Source organism: Mya arenaria, chromosome 7 (assembly GCF_026914265.1).
Source record: "Mya arenaria isolate MELC-2E11 chromosome 7, ASM2691426v1".
Taxonomy (NCBI): Eukaryota; Metazoa; Mollusca; class Bivalvia; order Myida; family Myidae; genus Mya; species Mya arenaria.
The window spans coordinates 9,194,409-9,220,829 of record NC_069128.1 but is presented as its reverse complement, the minus strand read 5'-3'; the positions used below and the strand labels follow the sequence as shown (position 1 = coordinate 9,220,829).

General features: G+C 33.6%; 1 protein-coding gene across 9 annotated transcripts in view; it reads right to left on the bottom strand.

Annotated features, from left to right (window-relative positions):
• LOC128240559 (uncharacterized) overlaps positions 1 to 26,421 on the bottom strand; it is a 140,577-nt gene that overhangs the window by 10,502 nt on the left and 103,654 nt on the right. For 8 of the 9 annotated variants that reach the window (XM_052957229.1, XM_052957230.1, XM_052957234.1 and 5 more), the window contains 17 exons: positions 22,418 to 22,550; positions 21,485 to 21,716; positions 19,882 to 20,331; positions 18,728 to 18,926; positions 12,195 to 12,371; positions 11,167 to 11,438; positions 10,405 to 10,476; positions 9,262 to 9,372; positions 6,462 to 6,651; positions 5,990 to 6,150; positions 5,201 to 5,362; positions 4,536 to 4,672; positions 3,780 to 3,927; positions 2,997 to 3,142; positions 1,921 to 2,077; positions 1,069 to 1,241; positions 448 to 557 (listed from right to left, as the gene is read on the bottom strand). In XM_052957229.1, coding sequence (XP_052813189.1) covers positions 448 to 557; positions 1,069 to 1,241; positions 1,921 to 2,077; positions 2,997 to 3,142; positions 3,780 to 3,927; positions 4,536 to 4,672; positions 5,201 to 5,362; positions 5,990 to 6,150; positions 6,462 to 6,651; positions 9,262 to 9,372; positions 10,405 to 10,476; positions 11,167 to 11,438; positions 12,195 to 12,371; positions 18,728 to 18,926; positions 19,882 to 20,331; positions 21,485 to 21,716; positions 22,418 to 22,550 — 3,030 coding nt within the window. The remainder of the gene's footprint in view (positions 1 to 447; positions 558 to 1,068; positions 1,242 to 1,920; positions 2,078 to 2,996; positions 3,143 to 3,779; positions 3,928 to 4,535; positions 4,673 to 5,200; positions 5,363 to 5,989; positions 6,151 to 6,461; positions 6,652 to 9,261; positions 9,373 to 10,404; positions 10,477 to 11,166; positions 11,439 to 12,194; positions 12,372 to 18,727; positions 18,927 to 19,881; positions 20,332 to 21,484; positions 21,717 to 22,417; positions 22,551 to 26,421) is intronic. The other variant, XM_052957233.1, reaches the window with a different exon arrangement.

The following is a 26,421-nucleotide window of genomic DNA, read 5'->3' as shown; positions in this document are numbered from 1 at the left end:
TAATGTAATAAAACAAAAATTAGTGATACTTTTCTTGTACTGTAAATAAGATAACATTATCCGTGGTAAAGTTGAAAGAAAATTGCAAAAATGAGCAACAATTTTTTTCAAAATCTTTATTTCATACAGAATGCTCCTGTGCTAAATTTTGATTAAAATAACTGCATATGTCTTAGTACCAAATTCATCTATAAATATATCATTTGGATCTTAGCGCCAGAAATTGAAAACCCCATGTAAAACTTGTTTCATGTGTAAAATTTAGCCGATTTTAAATTTGAATTGATGAATTTGCGATACTGACATCAACACATTCATTTGGACAACTTAAAGGGTAGGTTCCTGGACTTTATTAGCTAATGCAGCTCATTTCTTTTGATGTCTGTAAATTCAAATGAAAAATATGTAAGAGTAAAGGGACATAACATTTTATAATCATACACATACCATTTATCTCCCCTGCCAACATGTGACCCTTCTAGCATCAAGGACACAGGACTGGTATTCACGGCAACCATTTCTTTGGCATCATATGGTTTGAGATCAGCAAGGTCAAACTGGAAACAAATAGAAATTAAACATGATCAGAAAGGTCAAACTAGAAACAAATAGAAATTAAACATGATCAGAAAGGTCAAACTGGAAACAAATAGAAATTAAACATGATCAGAAAGGTAAAACTGGAAACAAAAAGGAATTAAACATCATTGCTATGTTATAGGTATATCACAAAATGAATATAAACTATTCCATCATTCTAATATTTTTGGTTTTCATATTTTGCCCCTTTTAATTAACTAGTAAATAACTTCACCATTTTTGTCAGTATATGCATACATACAACCAATTTTAATAAACCTCCCTAGCTTTGAACAGAACTCTTGCAGCCATTATAATTTGTGTTGAAAACTTTATAAGATTATAAATGTGATAACTGTACAAGGGTTTTCAGGGTGCTTAATTGTATTTGATTAACTGAGTTACATTTTTTAAACTAAATTTCTTGTAACAATAAAGCACTTACTGTTACAACCAATATCCTTCAATTAAAACATGAACAATACTAACCTTAGTTGGATTGACCTCTTCCGGACCTTTGACCTTTATAAAGCGTGAAGTGTCTGGCCAATCAGAAAACTTCTCTCTAAACAGGATGGTTTCCATATTTTGGTTCACTTTGCCAAACAGGGCCCAGTCAGGACGAGAATCGGCTTTCCTTGGCAAGCCACCTTCATCCTCATCTGTAAGTTATTTATAGAAATGATGTCATTATATTTTATAGATAATAGTAAATTGCCAAAGAGGGCCCAGTCAGGACAAGAATCAGCTTTCATTGGCAAGCCACATTAAACCTCATCTGTAAGTTATTTATAGAAATGATGTCATTATATTTATAGATAATGTAATTTGCCAATCACAACCTCTAGTCAGGACAAGAACAAGCCACCTCATCTACAATTTATTTATAGAAATGACTTAATCATACTAAATACATGTAAATAGAGATTACATAATTTTCCTACTCAGGATGAGAACCACCTGTATGTTATTTATAGATATGATGTCATTATATTTATAGATGCTGTTATTTGCCAAACAGGGCTTAGTCAGGACGAGAACCAGCCATCATCTTGCAAGTCACTCTCATCATCATTTGCAAGTTATTTACAGAAATTATGTTATGCTATTTGTAGATGATGTTGTCATACAATATTGTTATTCAATAGCTAATCATTTAGGGTTTTATTTATCTATTTTTTTCATATGAAGTAGGATTAAACATTGTCACCATTTCCTGTATTTTTTTACACCAAAATTTATTTTCAAATCAAAACATTTGGGTTGGCAGGGAAGAAGTCTTTATATAATTTTCCGGCCAACTGCGATATTTATTTTTCGTACAATTCATTCAATATTTACCTATAAGAGGTGAGAGTGGATTAATCTCACAGCTGGTATAATCGTATCCTTGCGTCCACAACTGTTGGGCAAGTTTTACTGAGATCTTTCGTTGGTTAGGGGTTGCTGACTTTCCTTGCCAGAGGTAAAGCTCTGTTCCAAAGTCAAATACGTAGACCTGAAATACAGAGTCATCCTTTTGTTAGGAAGTGGATTGGATATGATTTAATGTCTCTAAAATATTTTTGATCCCAACATTTTTGTTTTTTACTTAATTCAACTTCTTGCAAATGCTTCGAGAGCATGGCTTCCATTACATTATCTTCATTTATTTTCATCTCTTCAACCTTAAATGGGTTCATCATAACATTTATCAAACAAAATCTAAACTTTCTTTAAGGACCTGCCAGCGGAATGGGGCTTGTTCTGATATGGCCTGTTGCTGACTCAACAGCTAGTTAAATGAATGGGTACTTATTGCCTTCTTGCCAGACGCCAAACATATAGGATAGAAATCGGAAGTAAAAGATCAGCATTAAACTGTCTCATATTAAGTTCATTTGGCTTGCCCTTAATGTGGTGACTATATTAAACAAACATTTTACTATAAGATGGTGCTAAATGACTTTGATTATCCAAATACCATAAAATATATTCCAATTCATTCTTAACCAAGTAACTAACCCATTAAAGAGTAAGTTTGGCATATTTGGGGTAAAAAACAACAACCCAGTACTCTCCCATGTGCTTAAGACTGGTTACGTCAAGAAATATATTAGACAATTAACCAGGAATAATTGAGAACCATACAAATAACCACCAACTTGCTTCAGGTAATCATACTTGGTCAGAGCACCAGAGTACTCTTCTATGGAGACTTGACTTTTACCCAGGATAAATTTACTTCAGAAATTATAAATCAGGAGTAACTGAGTATAATATTAATGACTACCAAATATAGTTGTAAGTACTCATAAGTACATATTTGGGCGGGATTACCCCAGTACTCCTCCATGGGGATCCAAAACTGTACTTTATAAACCGGGAACAAATGAGTATGATATAAAAGACTACCAAGAGTTGTTGTAGGTACTCACTTGATCAGGAGTGAGCATTTCATATTTGGGCGGATTACCCCAGTACTCTTCCATGGGGACGAGACGAGTACCCTCCAGTTGATACACCATGTTGGTCCCCACTATGTGGTTTTCATAAAGCTCATCTTCTTCAGTAGGACCACATGCTGTAAGCAGAGTTTTACATTTATTATTATTATCATCATGTATATCAGAGAATTGAAAAGGGAATAAAAATTCCTACATTCTTTGTATACGATAAGTAAAATGAACAACTAAAGGAAAACACAAATACTACATTCTTTCTTTGGCCAACTACCAGCAATAGATTATGGGCTTTCCAAGCATAATAATGTGTCTCCTCATTGTAAACATGTATACTAAGTTTCATGTGATTTAGCATGTATTTGTACCCACTTTCACTTGAATTATATCTTTGTACCAAGTTTCATGTGAATATCTTCAAACAATCCTAACTGTATGAGGGCTAATCCAGTAAAACATATAACCCTTGGGGGGAAGGCAATTATTTAAATTGTGTATGGGATGGTGTCTTTTATCGCTAATTTGGACCCCTAAAGGGTAAATTTGCTTCTGTAGGTGGGTGGCATAATTTAAAAGTGCCTTCACTCCAGTGGTTATATGTTTAAATGGAATAGTCCTGAGTAAATTATAATGCCTAACTTTAATTTTGCTTGACGCTAACATCATGCCACAATGATGAATAAATACTTTATTCATTAAAACACCATAACAATAAAAACAACAACAGAAAACCAAACTGAGAAGTATTTTTGCACATACACATGTAAGGTTTGTGTCCACCAATGATCTCCCAAAAGTGTCGGGCATTTCCGAGGTTACCACGCTTCTCCTCGATCGTTGTTACTTCCCTCGCAGACTTACAACCCATATCACGTTTCTGCTTGATGAAATCACAGACATCTGCTGCCTGAAAAAAAAAATCATGAAATAGGTTTAGGTAGGAGTAAAACACAATTTATTAGTTTACACAAACAATATATTTCAGTTCAATAATGAACACAGCTGCTGTAAGGTGATCATGAATCACTTTTAAGCCCTTTGAAGAAGCCAGCATGTGCGTCCTTTTTGAGATGCCAGAAACCAACCCACCACATTCTGGTCTAGAGGAGGATTCATATACCACTATACCACTCTCATCATTGTTATTTTATTGATAAATTTCTATTAAAACCAGGTTGCCCCAGAGTAGACTCCAACTCTTGTCTGTTATTTTTCAATTAAAAAAAAAAGCACAAGTCCATAATTAAAGAAGTCAGAGTCCTTGGCATTGTCATGCACATGCTTATTGTATCTAACAATATATGCACCAAGTTTGATATGAATATCTTGAACGGTTTTACAGTTGAGACCAGTGCACCAAGTTTCATACAAATATCTTGAATGGTTTAACTGCATGACCAAGTTTTTTAACTACAATGCCACCATCGATGAAAAAGACATTAAGCAAGGCTTTGACTAAACATTTAGTAATTTTTATCAAAAAACAGACGAACTTGAATTAATGAGTCTGCTTACCTTGGCTTTTTCTATGACATTACAATAATCTCCAATCCACTGGATAATCCGGTCTGACGTTACCAGCACAAAACAGTCTCCACTGTTTATGGACGACGCATTTGGTTCAACGAGACGACATTGCACTTTTCTACGGCCTGAAAAATTAAAAGACAGGTAAAGTTTTCTATTGCATCATATATCATTTAAATATATATTATGTCCTCAGTTCATGCAAGACATTCAAAGAATAATTTACTAAATCTAAAGAATAAAAAACTGAAATTATTTATTGGTAAAATTGATTATACCTTGAAGATGTTAAAACTAGGTTCTTTTTCATGATTTAGTTTGATTTTCAGCAATTGTGAAGAAAGTTATGATAACGTATATTAAGTCACTCTCATTGTTTCGTGAGAGTGTGGTCTTGTGTTGTCGGGGAAACCGGAGTACACAGAGAAAACCCACTTGTCCAGCTTGGTGACCACTAACAAAACTCAGATACGCGCAGGCCGGGAATCGAACCCACTTTGGTGAGAAGCAAGTGCGCTAACCACTGCACTAACTGGACAACATTTTTCCTGATTTGAAAACATTTCCAAGTAGTTAGACAGATAGAGGGCTTACTTATGAATTCATAAATATGCCGTGAGTTGAATAATTACAGACATTCGTTTCAACTATACCTTTAATATGTAAGAGCATTATAGGAAGGTAGGGATCCATTCTAACGTTCCCTGCGGTGGTTGAGCCATTGGAGTCTGTTTTGCGTAGCTCCACTTTGGAGAAGTTTTCCTTGCTGGCTAGACCCGCTAGAGCCTCCACGGCAAATCCCGAGTTCTGCTGGACTGTGAAAAAAGAAAATGATATTTAAGGCATTTGCTGATGTGCTCATATTTTCAAATACAAACAAGTACAGTTAATACAGTTGTCTCAAATCTTATAAGGAAGTGTATCCATTAAACTTCTAAAGAGTAAAGATTTGAAGTCAACAAAGTGCATGATGACATAAACAAAGTTGTTAGCTTTAAAGTGAAACTCTTATTCAAAATCAATTCATACACATGTATAACAAACATAAATTTTGAATGATAAACCTTTAACTGCTAACTATAAAATGTATTTATGGAAAATATTAATTACTGATAACAAGATTGTAACCGTATATTTAATAGCAGTAAGCGCAAAATATTAAATGATTGGTGAATGCTAAAAGATTTACTGCGGTCTACTATAGTCTCATAAGGTAGAAATACCATGTTTTATACTCATTTCTTCCAAATTAAACTCGGTATCCTTTAAAAGAACCATTGTATTCAACATTAACTCATCCCTTTTGGAATATTAAAAACAATATAATTAATTGTGGTAAATCTTATTTGGGAGTAAGAATGCATCTTTAACAAAGTTCTGAAAATCGGCCCAATGTCTCATAAAACCACACATTGAAGCAGGATAATTGTTATTTAACTTACTGGCTGCTACTTTAACGCTCTTCAATTCCCTTTCTGCCACCCCAGTGATGATTTCCGTGTATTCCGAGCGAACCTCCAGGTTTGCCGACATCGTCCTGAGAGGATTTCGGCTCTTTGGATTGTGGCGACGCTTTGGTTTTACACGACGTGTGCTCTCAAGCCTGTGACAAAAAATCGTGTACATTTTTCAAAATCATATTCATCCAGATTTCCTTACAGGATAGCTCTATATATTAGATCCCTTTATAAATTACAGGTTTTCAAATTGAATGGGAATGAGATATACAATTACCTGTAGTGGCGGAATAAAACAACCACTATCTGATTTTTTTTATTAGTGACAAGCTTATCACATTTTTTGACTTGTTGGAGTTATAATTAAGTGTCATCATTGAGTAGAAATATATATTTTAAGCATAAGCAATAAAAAATTACATAATCTCATCATTGCAATGTAAAAATTGTCCCTTACATGTCGTTTGCTTCCAGGAAAAGCTCATTAAAATCATCTACTGAGACATTCAGCGCTTCTCTGGGTCCCTGTACATCATCTGACTTCAAGAAGAACTTATCCACTTCATCGCCAATGGTGGGTACCATTACACTGGTACCAGACTTGTCATCTTCCTCTTGGGATGGGATCCGGGCCAATGGTGAATGGGCTAAAAATAGACGCAGGTGGGTGGGGAAATGAAATCAATGATGTAGCAAAATTGAGAAAAGGCACTGAAAGAAGATATCAGTGCAAAGCAGCAGTTATTTGTTTTCCTCTCAGTTGATTAAGGGGTAAATCTTCAGCCATAGGGGCATGTCATGACAATTATCGTAGCCAGAGGGGCATGACTATACAACTATCGTAGCTAAAGGGGCGTGTCTTGACAATTATCATAGCTAGAGGGGCGTGTTTTGACAATTATCATAGCTAAAAGGGTGAACTTGACAACTGTTTTAGCAAGAGGGGCTTGTCTTGACAATTATTATAGCCAGAGGGGCATGTCTTGACAATTATCATAGCTAGAGGGGCGTGTCTTGACAATTATCATAGCCAGAGGGGCGTTAATTAAGCAAAGAGTAAGAATATATTAAATAAAACAAAAGATGTATTTAGCTGCAATGTTCAGTTAAAAAAACAACAACATATTTTAATCTCATTTAAAACCTATTTTAGCTGGTAACATATATAATAAATTATTAGTAATGGCATGAAAGCATGCAACAGAAAAAGCAGTGTGACTAGCAAGGCAAAAGTTTATTAAATACAGCATAAAGCATGCAAGATAAATTTCAACGGGCTAAAAATAAAAATTCAAATCTTTGAAAAACCATGGCAACGCTCTGGTTTCAGTAAAACTTATTTAATATACTAACACATTTATTGTAACCTCAATTGTTTATAACATTTGTGTATTTATATTGTAGCTTTACTTCAACGAGACAAGAATAATTATGTTGCTAAGTAATAGTTCTAGGTAATGATTATGTATTTACCAAATTAATGGTTTAATGTGACCCAGTATACTTATGTTGCTAAGTAATAGTTCAAGGTCACTAGTACGTATTTACCATATTAATGGTTTAATGTGACACAGTTTTAAAACCATTTAATTTGGTAAATTAAAATACATACTTATAACCATTAACCATTAACTGTTTGAAATTATATTTTGTCTACAAACCAAGCCTCTGTTTAAATCTTCCGATTGAATTTCAATAACAGTAACGGCTGCTGATTTATAAAAATACATGTACGACAGATTTAAAATTATTTAACTGCCATCACAATCGACAAAATATAATTTTGAACACTAAATGCATTCTTTTAAGTTAAAATATGATTTTATGATGATTTTTCTTAATAAATATAAATTATGAAAATTACACATATTATTGCTATGTTTGCCTAATATTTGTAACAGACAGTGACTTATTAATGCTAATCTGACTAAAAGAAAATAATCTAAACTAAGTATCTTATATAACACAAAAATAATGAGTGAAAAAAGTTTAATCTGCGAAGGATATTATAACAGTAAACATTTATATCATAGATACATTGCAATATAAACTAAGGCCATAAACAAATTGATTTTATCGGTTTTCCTCTCAAAATTGTACAAAAAAAAATCAAGAATCAAAATTAAACCCAAATTATTAGTTTAAAAACAACAACAGAAAATGATAAAATTAGTCAAGTATTTGACAAGGAAATTAGGATTTACAGTGAAAAGATAATTTATTGCGAGATTTGGCCCTACAAATCTGTACGACTTTATCATAAAAAAACCCGTGTGAATTTCTGCTGAACACTTGTTGCTTTAAGGAACTACATGATGATTTTTTTTTCACTGCTCTATCTTTCTTCCTGCCGGGTTGCTAAGTTTTAAATTGAAACCCGACACTAAATTTGGAATCAACTTGATATGGCCAAATATGTAAGATGCACATTAAATATGTAGCTATTACATGTACATGTATAAATGCAAAATGTAAAATATATACAGTAGTAAAGTGACTAATAGGATAAAACAGTAGTTTATAATTGAACGATTATATGTTGTTAATACAACGGAAACAAGACTTCATTTGATCAACTTTTGCGTCCAACTGATTTCATTAATAACTAAATTGTTGGTGTATCTTCTTTGTGATGCAATAACAGATAAGAAAAAAGTAATCTTACCATAATTTATACTACAGTTCCAGTAATTAGGTCTGTTACCTGTCAGGGGCGACCATCATTTTTTATGTCAAGGTCAGAATTACAAGGACCTTTGACTATGACCTTTGCCCTAATTAAATCCTTTTAAAATAAAATAAAAAAAGGATCATCTACTTGACTAATGTGCATACCAAGTTTGAAAACTCTACACGTCAAAGTTAATGATCAGTACCCAAAGTGTGGCGCTGCCAACAAGGATGATGCAGACAACAATTATGGAAAAAAAAATCCGTTGAGTTTTGCCATGCTTTAAGCGACACAAAAACATAATTTCAATCAAAGTCTGTCAAGCGTGAAGCTCTAAATATGTAAACATACAAAATTTTATTACATAAACATTGAATACAGTTCTTTTACTTCTTTGTCAATGATAACTTCCCTGAATGCAATGTTTAACTATTAGTTATTCTTTTCAACTGAATGTTGTGCACCTATACATACAGTTATACCTTAGTGATGCAAAAGTTGATGAAACAAGGCTACTGCAAGACATCTGTCAGAGATTAGTAAGAAAAGTGATCGGTGGGATGGGGGTCGGGCAATGTGAACTTACTCTCCTCGGGGGCGATCAATTCGGGCGGGAGGTCAGGACATGTGACCTCTCGGGGTGTGGGCTTTGTCGGGCTTGACGGGGACAAAAGCCCGGGTGAACCTGGGTCACTATCTGTAAGTCACACAGTGAAAGAAAAACACAAAAATGTGTGGTTAGCAGAGTTTTAGTGAGTAGCTCTTCAGTGATACAGACAACACTAGGTGATAATGATGATGGTTTTTATAAATAATAACCCTCGTATAATTGTCTGATTAAGGTAAGAGTAATTTGCCATCATACATGCTTCAGGCGATAAAACAACTTAATAATTTATTATGAAACTAATGGTCCTAAGTTTTGATTGATAAAGAGTCTTGTTTATCTTAAAATTTAAGTGTATTATCAATGATAAAATAATAACATAATAAAACATGTATTGAGTTTCTCGTCTAAATATCAAAAACAAAACTTATATCTTTATTTGTTCCACACCTTTTCCTACCTAAGCAACCACGTAACAAAACAACATATAAAGCATGAAAATGAAAGGGAAATAATTCTGTTTAGTTGCTTTTTTTAATTACTTCCCTTGAAACAAATAAATGACAATAGTAACATATAGCATAAAACAATGAGTAAGCAACATTTAGCTTTGATGAAATAAATGACAATAATGGTCACTGCTCTATACTGTCTTCATCTAAAATTAATTTCAATTACAAAGTACCGGTACAGAATAATTTGAAATCATAAATCTTATGGAGGAATAGAACTCAAATAAAGATTTTGATGTCGATGAAAGAAAGTATAAAGCATTTACAAACAAAAACATGATGAAATGGCTTCAAAGGAGAATATTTTTTTTGAATAAGACAGACAGAATATGACTTGAAAAAAGAAGCAAAGATGTATTAATTGCTCGTGTTATATTCTGTTTATTTTTATCATAACATAACACATATATTTGAAATGTATCAATATTTCACAGTTTATGAAATTTGCTCATATTCATAAATTAAATTTCCATTTTCTGAGCGTATCAGTCTATAACCATCACCGCTGTTGCAATAAAGCTAGCACACTTTTCACAACAATATATTATACACCAAGGGGGGCAATTTAGCTGGTGTGTAAGGGGGGCTATTCTTGACAGAAGTTACCTACCTTTACTTAACTCTTTTCTAAGGCCTTTTCCGCGTAATCTGGAAACCAGGGGACTTTCATTAACAGTCTGACCTGTAAGGGAAATAAAATAATTCAAAAGTTCAGTTTAGTTTCCACTTATTTAAATTGCAGCTTACATTTTGTAACTAATCAACCAGCATTCACTAAAATTTCAAAACCATGGACAATTGGCTAGCCTTGGTAACAAACAACATAAGAATAAAGCAAAAAGAGCACCAAAGAGTGTACGCAAGCGATTGTCTTTTTTCTTTAGTTAAACAAGGGCCATAACTTGAGAATTTATGCAAAATTTGTACCACGTGAACATCTTGAACATTTTTAGTTTAAACTTATTTATGTTACAACGATTGTGAAACAAGTTGTTACAAAATTATATCAATCTCTCTAGTGGCACAATGTTACGCCAGAGACAGTGGTCTTGTGCTGCGGGGGAAACCAGAGTATCTGCAAGAAACCCACTTGTCCAGCTGGATAACCACAAACCAAACTAACATGCGCCCAGACTGGGAATCCTTGGTGACATATGTGAAAAGCAAGTGCGCTAACCACTTCACTAACTGAACAACCACGAACAGTTTTTGAGTCATGGTTAAATCTAAGGATAGGGTTTCTGCACACCCACAACAGCCAGGATTATCATAATACAGTCACTTCTTTCTTTGAGTAACAGACAAGATTATAAACCTACAAAAATCATACCACAATTTTACTTATCTTCTCCTAACAGTACCATTGACTTACCCGAGGATGATAATTTATGCTCCACTGTGAATTTCTTCACGTCCGTTTCTCCCACACGATCTCTCCATCCGTCCTGTGAGCCTGTCAACGATGACAAACGATCGGCAATACTTGACGGCCGAGGTACACCACTGCCCGTCTTTTCCCGCATCTTAACTATAGCTACTGGGGTTTCTGGACTTGTTGATCGTCGATCCAGTTTGTCCAACTCCAGAGGACGAGAAACACGCTTCTTCCATTCTTCGTCACCACTCTTTTTAAGGGCATTTAATCTGTTGGTAGAATATATATATTTTTACAGACTCCTTTTTTCGAAATCATGAACAATTCATCAAATTGTTTCAAATTAACTTTACATCTTTGAAAGTCAAAGAACTTTGTAAGATTGTTCAGATTATGGTTAGTGTTTGTGCACATATCTTTGCCAAAAACATTACAGGATGGAATGTTTGATCATTAGAATATGATCGCCAAAGTTCCATTACGTCATTAATCATTTTACTAAATTGGATATTAACCAGTAAGGGCAGGCGGCTAGTGTACAGACATTCGTGCTAAGTTTGGTTATAACCAAACAAATAAGAAGGCAGCTGGGCACAGTTCAGTAGATTGTTGGTGTTATTATATAATCTCATCTTCTCTGCAAGTTGTTTTTAGATCAGATTTCAGATTATAGCCCAAGTAATACACTTTTTAGGTGCATACAACTTTTAAATAACTTTAAATATGTATTCTTCGCTTAACATTATATATTTTTCAAAGATTGTGAAGGAAGTTATGATAACTTATAGTAAGTCACTCTCATTGGCACGATGTTGCGCAAGACCATGGTCTTGTGTTGTGGCGGAAACCAGAGTATTGGGAGAGAACATACCCTTCTGGTTTGGTGACCACTAAGTAAACTCACATGCGCCAAGGCCAGGAATCGAACCCGGGTCGCCTTGGTGAGAAACTAAATATTCATTCTTGTTAGCATTAGTTATAAGTATGGGAGCGCACCGCCTAATACCCTATCAGCCTGATCATACCTGTCATGTATGGACCCAGACTTCTGGACTTCCGGCATGTCAGTGATGATCTCTGCGTTCTTTTTCTCATCTGGGGTGACCGGCTGCGTAAAGTGACGACCCATATATTTCTTTTTAACATGGCTCGCCTCAGTTTCATCAACTGACCCTGATGTCTCGGAAGGCTGCGTTTTGTATCTAAAAAGAGAGAAAGAAGTTTTAGAACTAAATGAATGCAACAGAGGATGACCAAATATCAAATATTCATGCAGTCTGGAACTTGCTCAGCAGCCAGTTAGACAGGTCCCCCCCCCCATAAACTTAAAAATGCCCCTAATTGGACTCAAACCTGTAAACCTTGGGACAGATATGAGTGAAATGACACAATGCAGAAAAGTCTTTGACATTATTATATATTTTTCAAATATTTCACAATGCACCAAACCCTTCTGCACTGCAGCAAATAATTTTTTGTTCATTGAAAAATGCATCATTCATCTACATGGTTAGTGATGCAGTCATGCTTAACTATCATGCCACATTTGGCTAGAAGTCATAGAAGATAGGTATGACATTCATAAACAGATAAATTGAGTGAATTTTATGTTCAAATCATTATCATCAAAATAACTGACAATTGAAATACTTAACTACGTATGACATAATACCTTTTTTCTTTATTTTTCCAAAACACAAAAGGCGAGTCCGGAGAATCTATCGGGCTGTTTTCTTTATCCTCAGATGATATATTAGAATATGCACGCTTCATTTTTAAACTTTTGTTTTTTCAACACAAGCTAGTTGCTTTCATATATATACAGCTATAACTGATAATAGTTATATATGTGTTATTTTTAGTGGTGATGGGGTTGAAATAAAAAAAAAAAATATTTGATTTTAGATTTCTTGATTTACATTTGCATGAATATTATGAAGTAGTAAACAATTCATCAAACAAAAGTTAAAGATTTATGGCATTGTTTATTTGTTTTAAAATGTGTTCATCCATCCATTTAGTAAAGTCCTGAACATTGGAAAGATAAACTTTAACACAATACTGTTCAAGTCAAACAATCTGATTAAATCCAATCTTTTTGACAAAAATCCACAAAAGGTTTCGATAGTAAACACTCTTTTCCACAAATTTTACACTGACATGCATTCAAATACTGCAGAACGAATTCAAATTTCAGTGATAACAAAACCGCTTAAATTTCAAATCTTGCCATGACTCAAGGTAAATTTAAACCTTGGCCAATGCATGCAGGGAGAACACATAACAAACAGTAGCTAAACTACTGATAAAACATCAAGCAACTAATTAACCTGAACATGTGATCAGGTAATTAGACTGGCCTACCGATGTAAGGGTTTCCAGTCAACCTTAACCCAGATGTAGGCATTTGTTGACTATTTTAGCACAAAACGATTTAGCAAAAAAAAAATGAATGATTTGATGGGAAGAGACTATAGGTTTAATTAAAACCAGCAAATTCTTATTGTAGACTTCATTTTACATCCTGAAATAAGAATGCCACTATTTAGTGAATGCCAACTGCTGTCTATTTGTATTTTAAAGTTGAACAAGGGGCATTTAAACTCACTTGACAATTATTAAAGCCAGATTTAAGAGCCTTGTTGTATATGTGTATTGTCTCTGGCATCATGTGCACAAAGTTTATTTAGAATATCTTTAACAGTTTTTACGTGTTGTGGCCTAGGTTCAAGTTTCTGTATGAGTGTGTTGCAGCTGCCGACAAATAGTTTAAAGAATTCCACAGGATTGTCACAATAAACTAATTGCTATTTAGTAAATTCAAGATTAAGTTAGCGTATATGACTTATTGAGTTAGCTATTTGAACGTGTTAAGCTTAAAATTTGTCGAGAAATTGGGGCCACAGTGCAATAGTAAGAATTCAATCTTGTTCATTAAAAAGTATATTTTGATTTCCCAGTCTTACTTGGAATTGTAAATTGATAAACACAATTAAATGGACACACAGAAATTTAACTGAAATAAATATACACTATAGCCAACCCCTGCTGGTTAAATAACTCAAGGTACTTGGTCTTTCAAAATGATTCCGGTCACCAGTCTATGTATTTATCTGGATGATACAATTTAATGAATATTATGAATTGCTTTGCACATCAATTTGTTATGGATAATTCGATTCATGTTGCATGCACTGCTGCACATGTTTCTGCACCATAAAAAGATGTATCACTGAAGTGGATAAATACCCCCGAAACCTAGCAAAAATCAGTCATGACCAGTTTAATATGGCTGTTTCCTATCCAATCTACTGGTTTTAACTAGATTAGCTAACTGTAAATTTACAATGGATAATTGTAATCCATTTTAATCCTACAAACTTATCAAGGAAATATGAGTAAACTGCCATTGAAGTGATTCTCCCATGTCAACAATTTGTGTGACATATAACTGTGAGTGAAATTTAATTCAAACCTTTGAATTACAAATTGATAATTTCAGATTGACGGGATGCGATGCCAAATGAACAGGTAAGAAAAGACAGAGTCATCAAGCAAAAAGCAAATTTTTATCCAATACAACCCTGAGATAACCATTTTTTGGTGTATAAATATGTAAACTTAGAACAAAAAAAGAACTTTAAGTATATCAAACAGAGTAATTATGATATTTTACAAATTGCAAAACTTACACAATACATGACAAAGGACGTTGTTTTCCGCCATCCCGTTCATAAAACCTCCTCAGAACCGGGGAGAAATGCATGTTTTCCATTATTCGCACACTTCCACCGTAATTTGTTTCATGCTAGATTACTTCAATACTTATTTTTGACTTCTCATACTTCGTTTCTAAGACGTAACTATGGTTTCGTATTCAATAATACACCACAAAGTCTGTCTCGTTGTTTGAGAATAATCACTTTTAATTAGTCATTCTTAGACGATGTATTATGTAACGATATTTATAGAGATCTCTCAGCAATTATCACAATAGTGATTTTGTAAAATGCGACGTATTACTATACATGTACATATTAAATGTACAGTTTGTACATTAGTTGTTTCCAAAACTTCACTTTAAATTTGAACTTCTACTCACTCACTCTGAGACTTGCTTTTACTCGTAAATCACTTTCCTCGCACCTTGGTTCATGTCATTATAAACTTGTACAATGTATGTACACATTAACAAATTAGTCAACAAAAAGTTGCCCACACTTACAAGTACACACACGAGTAGCCGTTTCAAATATCCCTAAAATTTCACTTTGCAAAAAATTTGCACAAGTATTACTTTATGCTAACCGAATGTCTTCTAGTCGTTATGTTACAACTCATTAGATTTCATAATCACCTCACAGCCATTTTTGCAAATTGTGACTGAAGTATGTCCAAAAACAAGAATTCCTTCTACAGTTGCACACTTAATTACTTGTAATATTACAGAGATAATTATCAACAGAGCAGTTCCTTGTGATATTATCCGGTCATGCGTTATCTTAACAAATCCATACAACACGGACGATTATTATAAATGCACGATAACATCTTCCTAAACAGCAAATTCAATTTAATATGACAATGTATCAAATTATACATCAAAATGGTTCAATTGAGACATAATCGTTTTTCTTTAGAATAAAACTATCCAATAGCAACATACTCGTTTTTCATCTTTAATATTACATACATCATCATAAACTCTTAACACTTGTGAAGTAAATATATGCATACATAGCTACATTAGTATATTGTAACACTTAAAATACTTCCGCAGTAGTTTGAACTTAAGTATTAAGTATTTCCTTCACTTTGACGACAGACCCTATCGACCCTAAAGAAGTGTTTTCCCCACATTTAAGGGTCAAGTTATTGACAAAATTTTAATATCTCCTGTTTACAGTCACATTTAAGTGTTTATTTTTCACAATGTTTTTGCTCTATTTTACCACTATGGTTTCCGTGGTGTTTTGACATGTATATAATGTGGTTTTAAAGGAGTGAATATTTTGTCCTGGTTTTGTATCAAAACACTACTATAACCTTGAATCAAAGTGCCCAGTTAAAGTGATACTCGTATTTAAACTAAATGCATTAATACATGTATAACAAACTTAAATTTTGAGTGATAAACCCTTAAATTAACTTACTGAAAATGCATTTATGGAAAATATTTATTACTCAGATAGCAAGATTGTAACCGTGTATTTAATAGCTGAAAAGGCACAAATATTAAATGATTGGTGGGTCCTAAAAGATTTACAGTAATCAACTATTGTCTCATAAGGTAGAAATACCGTGTTTTCTCCACCTTTCATTTAAACTAAACATGCTATCCTTCATAATAACTATTGCTTTCAATATTCATTCATCCTTTTCCGTAAATTAAAACAGTTGTATTAATTGTGGTACTACTTATTCGGGAGTAAAAGTGCATCTTTAACTTTTCAAAAATCTTTATTTTTATTAATCAAAGAAGCAAGAGCGCTCGGGTAGCGAACATGATCGCTTGTCTTTGTGTGTTTTTTTCATTTAAGCATGTGGTACAACAATTTAAGCAAGAGTTATGGCTCTTGCTATGCGTGTGCATATTGACTCTGGCAACATGTGTACCAAGTTTCATCTAAATATGTTTTACAGTTTTTGAGATATGGACAAAGTTCAAGTTTTTGCACAACACCGCTGATCCTACATCAACGCCAAAACAATGTTACGTCCACTTTTTTCTTCGACAAACAATCTACCTTATAATATCAAGTGGTCACATTTAACATTATATGAAACATAACATAAACAGTCATTGAAATTAGACTTTGGGTGAAGTAGCCTGAATTCCTAACACTGGTGCTTGGCATCAACATTCTTAACAAGCCCTGCTATATAAAATCCAGAATTTGAGCAAGCCCAGAGAGCATTTTACCAGTGCAGGGCTTGGGGCTTGTGCTAATTTCGCCCACTTAATATATTCAGCACTTTGTATTTCTTAATCCTTCATGTTAAAATCCACATTCAATTCAATTTCATTCAAATCCATTTGGCACATAAAAATGTGTCTCACTTGTAACTTTATTTTACAAAATGAACTTTCAAACTCATTTGTATTGTTTTGTTTATATTTAGAACACTAAATAAGTCAATTTTATGACAAAAAAGACTTGTTATTTCACTTTGTCATGAAAACAAACAAAAGTTATACAAATACAATTGACAAAAACTAACAAAGAAAAACTTTACAAAGACCTCCACCAATTATTTAAAGGCAGTGAGTAAGGACGTCTAGTCGCTTGAAAACACTGTATGATTTCTGTAGGATATATCCCATTCATTTTCAAGCATCTTTTCGAAAAAAAATATTCTTTAAATCACATTTGAGTTTGAATTTGATACACTTTTTTCATTGCAAACTTAATTATTCCATTTGTGTATAATTGTATTTCTTTTTAATCACTTTTTTTAAAGAGAAAATTTCCATTTTACGCCCATTTATGCAATCCTATTTCCAACAATATTTGTTGATTCAGTATGAAATATTTATACATTTCTCTATATTTAACTGTGGTTATAGGCAAATGTAATGTTTATTTCACCTAAAATGTTAGGTTGTAATAACTTCACAAGCAGCTAATGGTTTAAAGCTCATTTATTTTGTTTACAACTTCATAGCAAATTGATCAATTGACCTTACTTCTATATGCAAATTATTGTTTAATGCATCATTACTATAATATGCTAATAAACATAGTTATAACTTCACAAGCTTTGGTAAAAAAATACCCTAAAAATTGTTTTCCATAAAAAATACCCCATTTTACAGCCAAACAAAGCATATTTACAATACATTATATCATCATGAAAGAACTTGATATTGATAATTTTATTCCCCTGGTAACTTGAACCAAACCTGTTTGTTTTCATGATATTAACTCCAAAAATAACATGGCTGGTCAGGTGACCAAAACAAAAGAACTACAACCAGATTCCAACCCCTGTCTGATTTTGCATGTTGATCAAGGAAAATAACTCACCAATAATCAATGCCAGAGTTAATCGACATGGCTACATATATGTATATTATCACTCGTAACATGTGAACTTTAAGTCTCATGTGAATATCATAAAATATTTTTAAGTTATGGTGGATCTGAAATAATTGTATAACAACAGCAACAACAACAGCAACAACAACAGCAACAACAACAGCACCATCAAGGCTATGACAATATCTTCACACATCTGTTCCCTTGAACACCAAGAACACTAAATATTAGTGCTGCGGGGACAACACAACCACTCATCTTTCTTGTTTTCAGTTCAGCAAGAGGCTAAACTCAACATTTAATCAAACCAGAGTTACTGGCCTTACTATACATGTGTGCATTGTTCCTTGCAACATTGTTACCAAGTTTCATTTGAATATATCTTAAATGTTTCTTGAGTTATGAACAAGGTTAAAGTTATTGAACATCAACAATACCAATGCTTTATATATGACATCTTCCCTCGAAGAACAGACAATCTAAAATTATAATTTTTCCTAATGCTTTTTGCAACTCACCTCTCCTGTTCCAAATTTCGATCCCGATTAAAACGACGTCGAGATTTGCTGCTACGTCGATTTGGGGTGTCCTTGTAAACTCGAGCCGAGGTACCGTCAAGAATTGCGTCATCACTGTCGAGGTTATCTCCTGATGATTCAACGCCCTCGGTCGTATTTTCTTCACTCTCCGTAACTGGGGACGCCTCCTTTCTTGGACCTGTGAAATTCATAAAAAGATTGATGATAAAATATGTTATCAAGCCATTATCGTTCAAAGCAGGTGTCCATGAATTCTGGCCATCCAAAGGGGAAGTTTACTTTAGACCGATCACATTTTTTTATTGGGGAATATATTCAAGTTAAAAATGACTCATTTTATTTTGTTTTTTACTGAAACTGCATTAAGTTATGCACAAGCACAAAGACAAAACTTCAGTTGGAGTACTTATACGAAGAAAATTGCCTTTCATCACGTAGATACACAAAGGGTCAATTTGAATGAGCTGATTCATTATTCATGACATTGTGCAAACATTGCAAAAAGGATCTAGTGTCTTTTGATATATATTCGTTTACATGTCTTGTAATTGTATCCACATGTTTAAGATGCATAGTTAAAACCATATTAAAAAATCCTAAGCATAAAATTTGTCCATTTATTGCCAGAGGGCTTATAAGTATAATTATTTCATCAATACTTAGGCCATTTTAGCAATCATTGGACAAAATTATCACTGGTGTTATACTAATTCATTTTGTCGATTAAGAAAACAGTTGAAATCTGATGTGTATCACTCTCAAGGCCATTTCCTAGGCAGAAACCAGTACTAAGCCCTTTTTGAGAAGCATATTAAAGAACTATTCCCTGATTGGGATCGAACCCACAACCTCTGGGGTGAGAAGCGGACACTTTCTTTGCTTGGGTTTAAGCTCCTTGTAGGCACTTCAAGCCACCCTGGGCCTGCATGGTTATTAGACAATATGATTATTTAGCAGGAAAAGGCTTGTGCAGATATAATTGAATAGAAAAGGAGTACAGGCCTTGCATCTACTTTTGATCTAGCTGCATCCATGTAAGACTTCTGCAGACAATACTGAATAGAAAAGGAGGACAGGCCTTCCCCTTTATTTTTGTCTAGTCGGGCTCATGAATATTATTTCTGCTGCCTCACCTATTGCACTAGATATTTGTGAGATCACAGTATCCATCTTCCTTGTCTCAAAACTCCCCTCCTTCTTCAGAATGCTCTTGACCTCTACCGTTTCCACGGTAACGACCACCTGCTCTGCCTCTTCTGATACACTCACTTCTTCATCAGGGGGTGGGGCCTTCTTTAATGCTTTATTTATATCACTAACACTCATAACAGAATCGCCGCCTGGTTTTCTATGAAATAATGATAATTTTTCCTCTAATTGAGACTTCAGCACATTCTTTTTACTTGAGTCCAGTAGACTGGTTGTGATTTTCTCTTTTTCAGGAGTTTTTATGGACTCTTCAGATTTGACTGGTTCAAATCCGCGAGTCTTTACACTGGAGGGTTTAACACTGTCAGGTGATGCGCCGGTGTCAATGGCATTAAAGTTTCTGTTCTGATCTGTGTTTGAGGCTGTTAGAGTATCTGAAATATATAAAATGGCATTTTGAACCTCTCTTTGTAACCAGTCTTTTTTAAATGATCATTTAGAGGAGTATAAAGGGAAGATAACTGTCGAAAATCAACATCGTTTAGTAAAATGTAGTATAAGTCGATGACTCAGTTTTTCCCGGTGGTCCTGGGCCCATTTCAACAAAGATGGTATGGCTTAAAATCATTAATTTAAATTCCTAACCCTCAGTTTTTGGCATAAAATGCGTTTAAATAAAAATATCATAAGAACATTTATAGTAGAGAATCTGCCCATGACTGTATGGGTGTCTACTAGCCCTATTAAGCAGCGTTAGGTTTACAACTGAACAAAGATATCATATTTAAACAAAACCCTACGTTTCATACCTACTGAAGTTCAAGTTTAACTTTTCTTTATAATTTAATCATTTCCCATTTTCAGTCATTGATAAAAATTATGCCCAAGGATAAATTGATTAAACATGTTGTATCTTTGATATTGAGCTTTTTAATGTTTACGCTTTAAACATGAACATGTTGTTGACTAATTGCAAGTCACTATAAATTCACTATAATTTCTAGCCGCTAACAGATTAGGCCATAGAAAATCGCATTATGATTCGCATCCCTGCCTTGCCCATCCAAATCATCTGGGCCAAATATCACAAAAATACTTAAGTAAATCTCAATCTCAGTCTCAACTCATTAAGTGATTAAAAATCAAGTATGTTTTTAGACCTTTTAAAAGCGCATTTTATCATAGAATATCTTGATTAACGTCTTTGGTCAATATTCCAAGGGTAAGATATTCTACAGCCAAAAATGTATTTGAGTAAAATTAATATATTTTAACAATTACTTGAGTACATTTTTGCTCTAGTATAAGTTTTCTTTGAACTATTGACAAAAGCTTTTTATCTACACATTCTATGAGAAAATATGATTTCAAATAGTATAGGAACTTGATGTTCAAGCATACTTTTCTTTATGTGGTACATGGAGTTAATATTGAGATTTATTTTTTATCTTTTGTGATATTGGGGCCTGAAAATCAACCTCAGTAAAATGTAGAGAAAACAGCAGTTGCCCCTTTCTTTTACATTCAAGTATTCTTTGTACTTCTGTAATAACTTTTTACATTAACCACCAATAAAATATTTAATACCTTGCTGTATAATCTCCCCACTTAGGTCTGATATCGACGTAGCTCTTGATGGTGTTCGGGACCCCGCTCGGGAGCTCGGTTGGGAAAGGGTTTGAGCAGCATGTTGGGCGATAAGGTCCCGTTGCGCCTTAACTGAAAGCCCGGATAGAATCTCTGGGTCGGGTGGTTTGACGAGACTACACGCTAGTGGTGAGATCTTGGCGGCCTTTTCAACTTCTTCATATGTAACCGGCTGGAATGATGGATCACAATTCAGTAAACTTTCGTTGAAACAATATTCATTTGACAGACTGCTCCAACAAAGTTTTTCAGGGAAAAGGCTACAAACTTAACAAAACAGCGATTTAATGACGGTGTAAATTAATGGAAAGAGTGTAGCTGTATTGTTTTTTCACAGTTTGGATACATGGTAGTCACAGTCCAGAAAGACCGATTAGAGTGAACTGTAAAACTTTATTTTAGTGATCAATTATTTTGGTGATTTATAATTCTGAAAGCTTATCGAACTTTAAGTAATCAATTAAAGCCAAATCAATCAATTATTCTTAATTGTAACAATCGACTGTAACACAGTCCATTGCTTTTGCTGGATATGATTAACCTACACAACTCTTCCTGCTTGGACAATTGTCAATCTATTATAAGGGTTGTGATTGACCAGCTGGAGGGCTGTCAAAACCATTTAAGGCAATGGGTTTGGGGGGTTGGACACCTATGGGCCCCCATGGGGGAGCAAAGGGGTTGAAGAACACTGCGGCAAAAGCAAAACTGGTTTTAATTTGTATTTTGTATTTTGTTTTTTGTCCAGAAGCCTTTAGATCTGGGAAATCTTCGAAAAGAAATCACATTCCTGTATTATCAACTGTAATGTCAAATATTCGCAAGTACCAAATTTGCAAATAATAATGCCATTAAGTCCTATTCGTTAATTACCTGAGTTGCAAAGCGTGACGCCTGTTTTCTGTTTTTACGTCTTGGAGGTGGAAGTACGCCTTTCTTTCTCGCAGCCTCTTTTTTCTCTTCTTCTATCGTCGTGAACAACTTAACCTTATCTGCTAGACTTTGTCTGAAATCAAATTTCAAATTAACTTTTTATAACATGGTGAATTGTACAAATGTTTTATAAATATAATTATATAGTTCATTTCTTTCTTAAAAAGCTTAGTTGACTTAAACAATTGATGTATTGGATTTGAACAGCTCATTTTGCATGTTTTGTCAATAAAACGAGTAATATCCTCGTGTCTGTTATCTCAACTATATTGACACAGTTAAGCATTATTCATATAGATTACCATTTCACATCAATAGATCCACTATTAAATCTACTGCACACAAAAAGTTCCGTTTGATTTTCAGTATGTCCAAAACATAATATTCACATAAATCCAGCTTCAAGATTTTGTTTAAAAATTACAATCCACTTGAATCCACAATTCACCAATATTATAATATCATTTAGCAATAGAAATGATTGAGTTTTTTTTTTCTTTACTTTCATATCACTTAAAGGCAAAAAAACTACCGATACGCCTAGCATGTATTTGTTTGTTTAAACCGCTAAAAATAAACCTCCGTTGTGAGTAAATCTAGTCGTTCCTCCTTTTGCGGTCATAGAACTTGGGTCTTATTCACAGAAAAGTAAACATGCACCAGTGATAAGATATGAACAACCCAGAAAACCAACACAATGAATGAATAATTTATCTTGCATTTATTGAGTTATCACTGATTTTGGCGTGAATGTGAGTAATGGTGGCCTTAACATTAGGCCAAATAAAAATAATGTTGTGGTTATGGGTACCTGACCAACCCTATTTTTAAATCCTTTGCTAAATTATTTTTTAGGTAAGATATTAAATGAAATGAGACTCGATCATTTTTCTAAGGTCATACAGTTTACTTAATGTATTGTGTTTCTTTCTTGGCAATCATTAAAGCTTCACTCTCACAGATGGAATGTTTTGACAACATTTTTTTTTTTTTTTTCGTCTTAGAATGAGCCATATTTGTGCAAATGTATGAGAACCAGTGAAATAAGATTACTGACAAAGGAACAGATCACAGTATTTCAAATTTATAAACTAGAAGTCGGAAAACTCATTTTTCTTAAAACGGTATAAATAACGCTTTTAGTAGCAAAACTTCAATTTTCGAACGTAAATATTAAAATCTTTGATCTGATATCTTGTCTTCAGTCTTATATCACAGGTTTCCAGATATTTACCCAAAAATTGGCCCAGCCCGTGTTTATTTGTCAGCAAGTCACAGGTATACCACAATTTTACATTCATTTGGCCTTAGGGAAATTGGCGAACATTGCTATATTGGATTTGCACAAGAGCATTATGGAGTTATTTATAATTATATCTATAGTCATTATGTCTCCTATCTTGACATTATTTCTTATTTATAACTATCAGTTTTTTGCCTACCATAATAAATACAAGTTGATTGTTTACATATTATCATAAAGTAAACAAAATTTATACATGAGATAACAAGATTATCAGATACTCAAAAACACTTTCACATGATACATGGTTAAAATTGTATAAAAAATTTCATATTGGCCACTGACACTCTGTAATCATTTTTCATAACATGTATAATTTTCATTTTGATATGAAGTGACAAAATCTAGCAAAAATTTTTTTTTTTTTTTAAATTTTGCTTACAAAAAATAAACTTACTTTTATAAAAACATTAATAATACCACAATTAATCCACCACAAAAACCAACAAGTAGGTCAATTAACTCACACCTTCACAAATAATCAGTCAACAGAGGTATAAGTTAAGATTGTTATTCGATTGTCAGTCGAAATAAAAATACGTTATCAGTTATCAGAAGTTTCACTTTACCTACAAGAAAATATTTATTGACAAGGCCTAAAAAAAACTACATTTGGTTCGGGTTACCCGACCCTAACCTACAAAATAGATGCCCACCCTACCTACAAAATGGGTGCCGACCCTACTATATTTAAGGTCAGTTGGAAAAAAATATAAAAAAAAAATATATATATATATAAAAAAAATGTGTGTTTCAATATAAAGTTTAAAAATTAAAATGCTTTATATAGAAGATTATTTTATCACCATTCTCAAATAATGACAATAACATTCTTATATAAAGTCTAATACTAGAACTCCACGAGTCGGATGTGTCGCCTGACGAATTATTTACTGTCGACATTATAGCTGTTAGATTGGCATTTTATTCATTTATAGACAATGATGTTGCCATTTAACTTGAAAGTGTAGGTGGCATTTGAACCCTCAATCAGATATACCTACGGAATAAGTTTCAGGTTGAAACCTCCTATAGTTTACGAGATATGCCACGGACAAAACCTAAGCAAGAAAATTAACAAAGGGCAATAACTCTAAAAATATGGCAGCAAGAGTAACGGTTCTTGTGCACTGCACTTGCCCTCAATGAGATCTATCTAGCTATGAAGTTTCAAGTTGATACCTCTTATATTCTTCAAGATATGCCCCGGACAAAACTTTAAGCATGAAAATTAACAAAGGGCAATAACTTTAAAACTAAGAAAGCAAGAGTTACTGTTATTGTGCACTGCACTTGCCCTCAATGAGATATATCTAGCTATGAAGTTTCAAGTTAATACCTCTTATATTCTTCAAGATATGCCCCGGACAAAACTTTAAGCATGAAAATTAACAAAGGGCAATAATTTTAAAACTAAGAAAGCAAGAGTTACTGTTATTGTGCACTGCACTTGCCCTCCATGAGATCTATCTACATATGAAGTTTTAAGTTGATAACTCTTATATTCTACAAGATATGCCCCGGACAAAACTTTAAGCATGAAAAATAACAAAGGGCAATAACTTTAAAACTAAGAAAGCAAGAGTAACAATTCTTGTGCACTGCACTTGCCCTCAATTAGATCTAACTACATATGAAGTTTCAAGTTGATACCACTAATAGTTTAGGAGATATACCCCGGACAAGCGAAAATGGGACGCGGACACCGCCGCCGCCGCCACCGCCGCCGCCGCCACCGCCGCCGCCGCCGCCGCCGCCACCGCCGCCGCCGCCACCGCCGCCGCCGACAATAGTAACCCCTATATGTCGTCTTTTCAGGCGACACAAAAAAAATAAAGGACGAAGCCTACCTCCCCTACCTGTTTTTAAAACGATTCAGTAACCCTAACCAAACCATTTATTTATTTCTGGCCCAAGATTCATGTTAAGGAGTACTAAATTTCTTTTCTTAAAGGTCACATCAATTACTGACTTGACTGACCATAGTAAAGGACATGATTCAAAAGGTCATCGTTAATTTTCAACAGGTATCTAAAATGATTTAGTCATTATTGAATTTCTATACAAACAGACGGTATTATAGACTTTCATTATTTTTGCTTTTCATTTTAATTCTTGCAAATGTGCAGCATAGCATATATATGTGAGAAATTATGCGTAAATTTGAACTTGATTTATAAATAATAATTGTGAAGATTTGTTTTTTAAATGGATTAGATTTATAAACAATAATTGTTAAGATAAAAAAAATGTTTTTTAAATGGATTAGATTTATAAATTATAATTGTTAAGATTTGTTTTTTTAAATGGATTAATAATAAATGTGTCAACTTTTTAAACAGTACGATAAATAATTCAATTATAACTAGTCTATTTATTCTAAGTAAAAGTTACAACATCTTAAAATAGGGCTGAACAAGCATAGCCAAAATGCCCTTCTTAGTCATTCAGATTTTATAAAAAATGTTGCAACTGACAAAGATTATATATATCCAGTGTTTTCAGTAGGCGGAAAACCAAATAATGACATCATGTCAAACGCATATTCTTTATGATTAAGCTAATACTTTATGAAGGCTATTAGGTAATTCGTTGGCTGTAAATGTAGGTTAAATTCAAAAGCTCATTTTTCATAAATAAA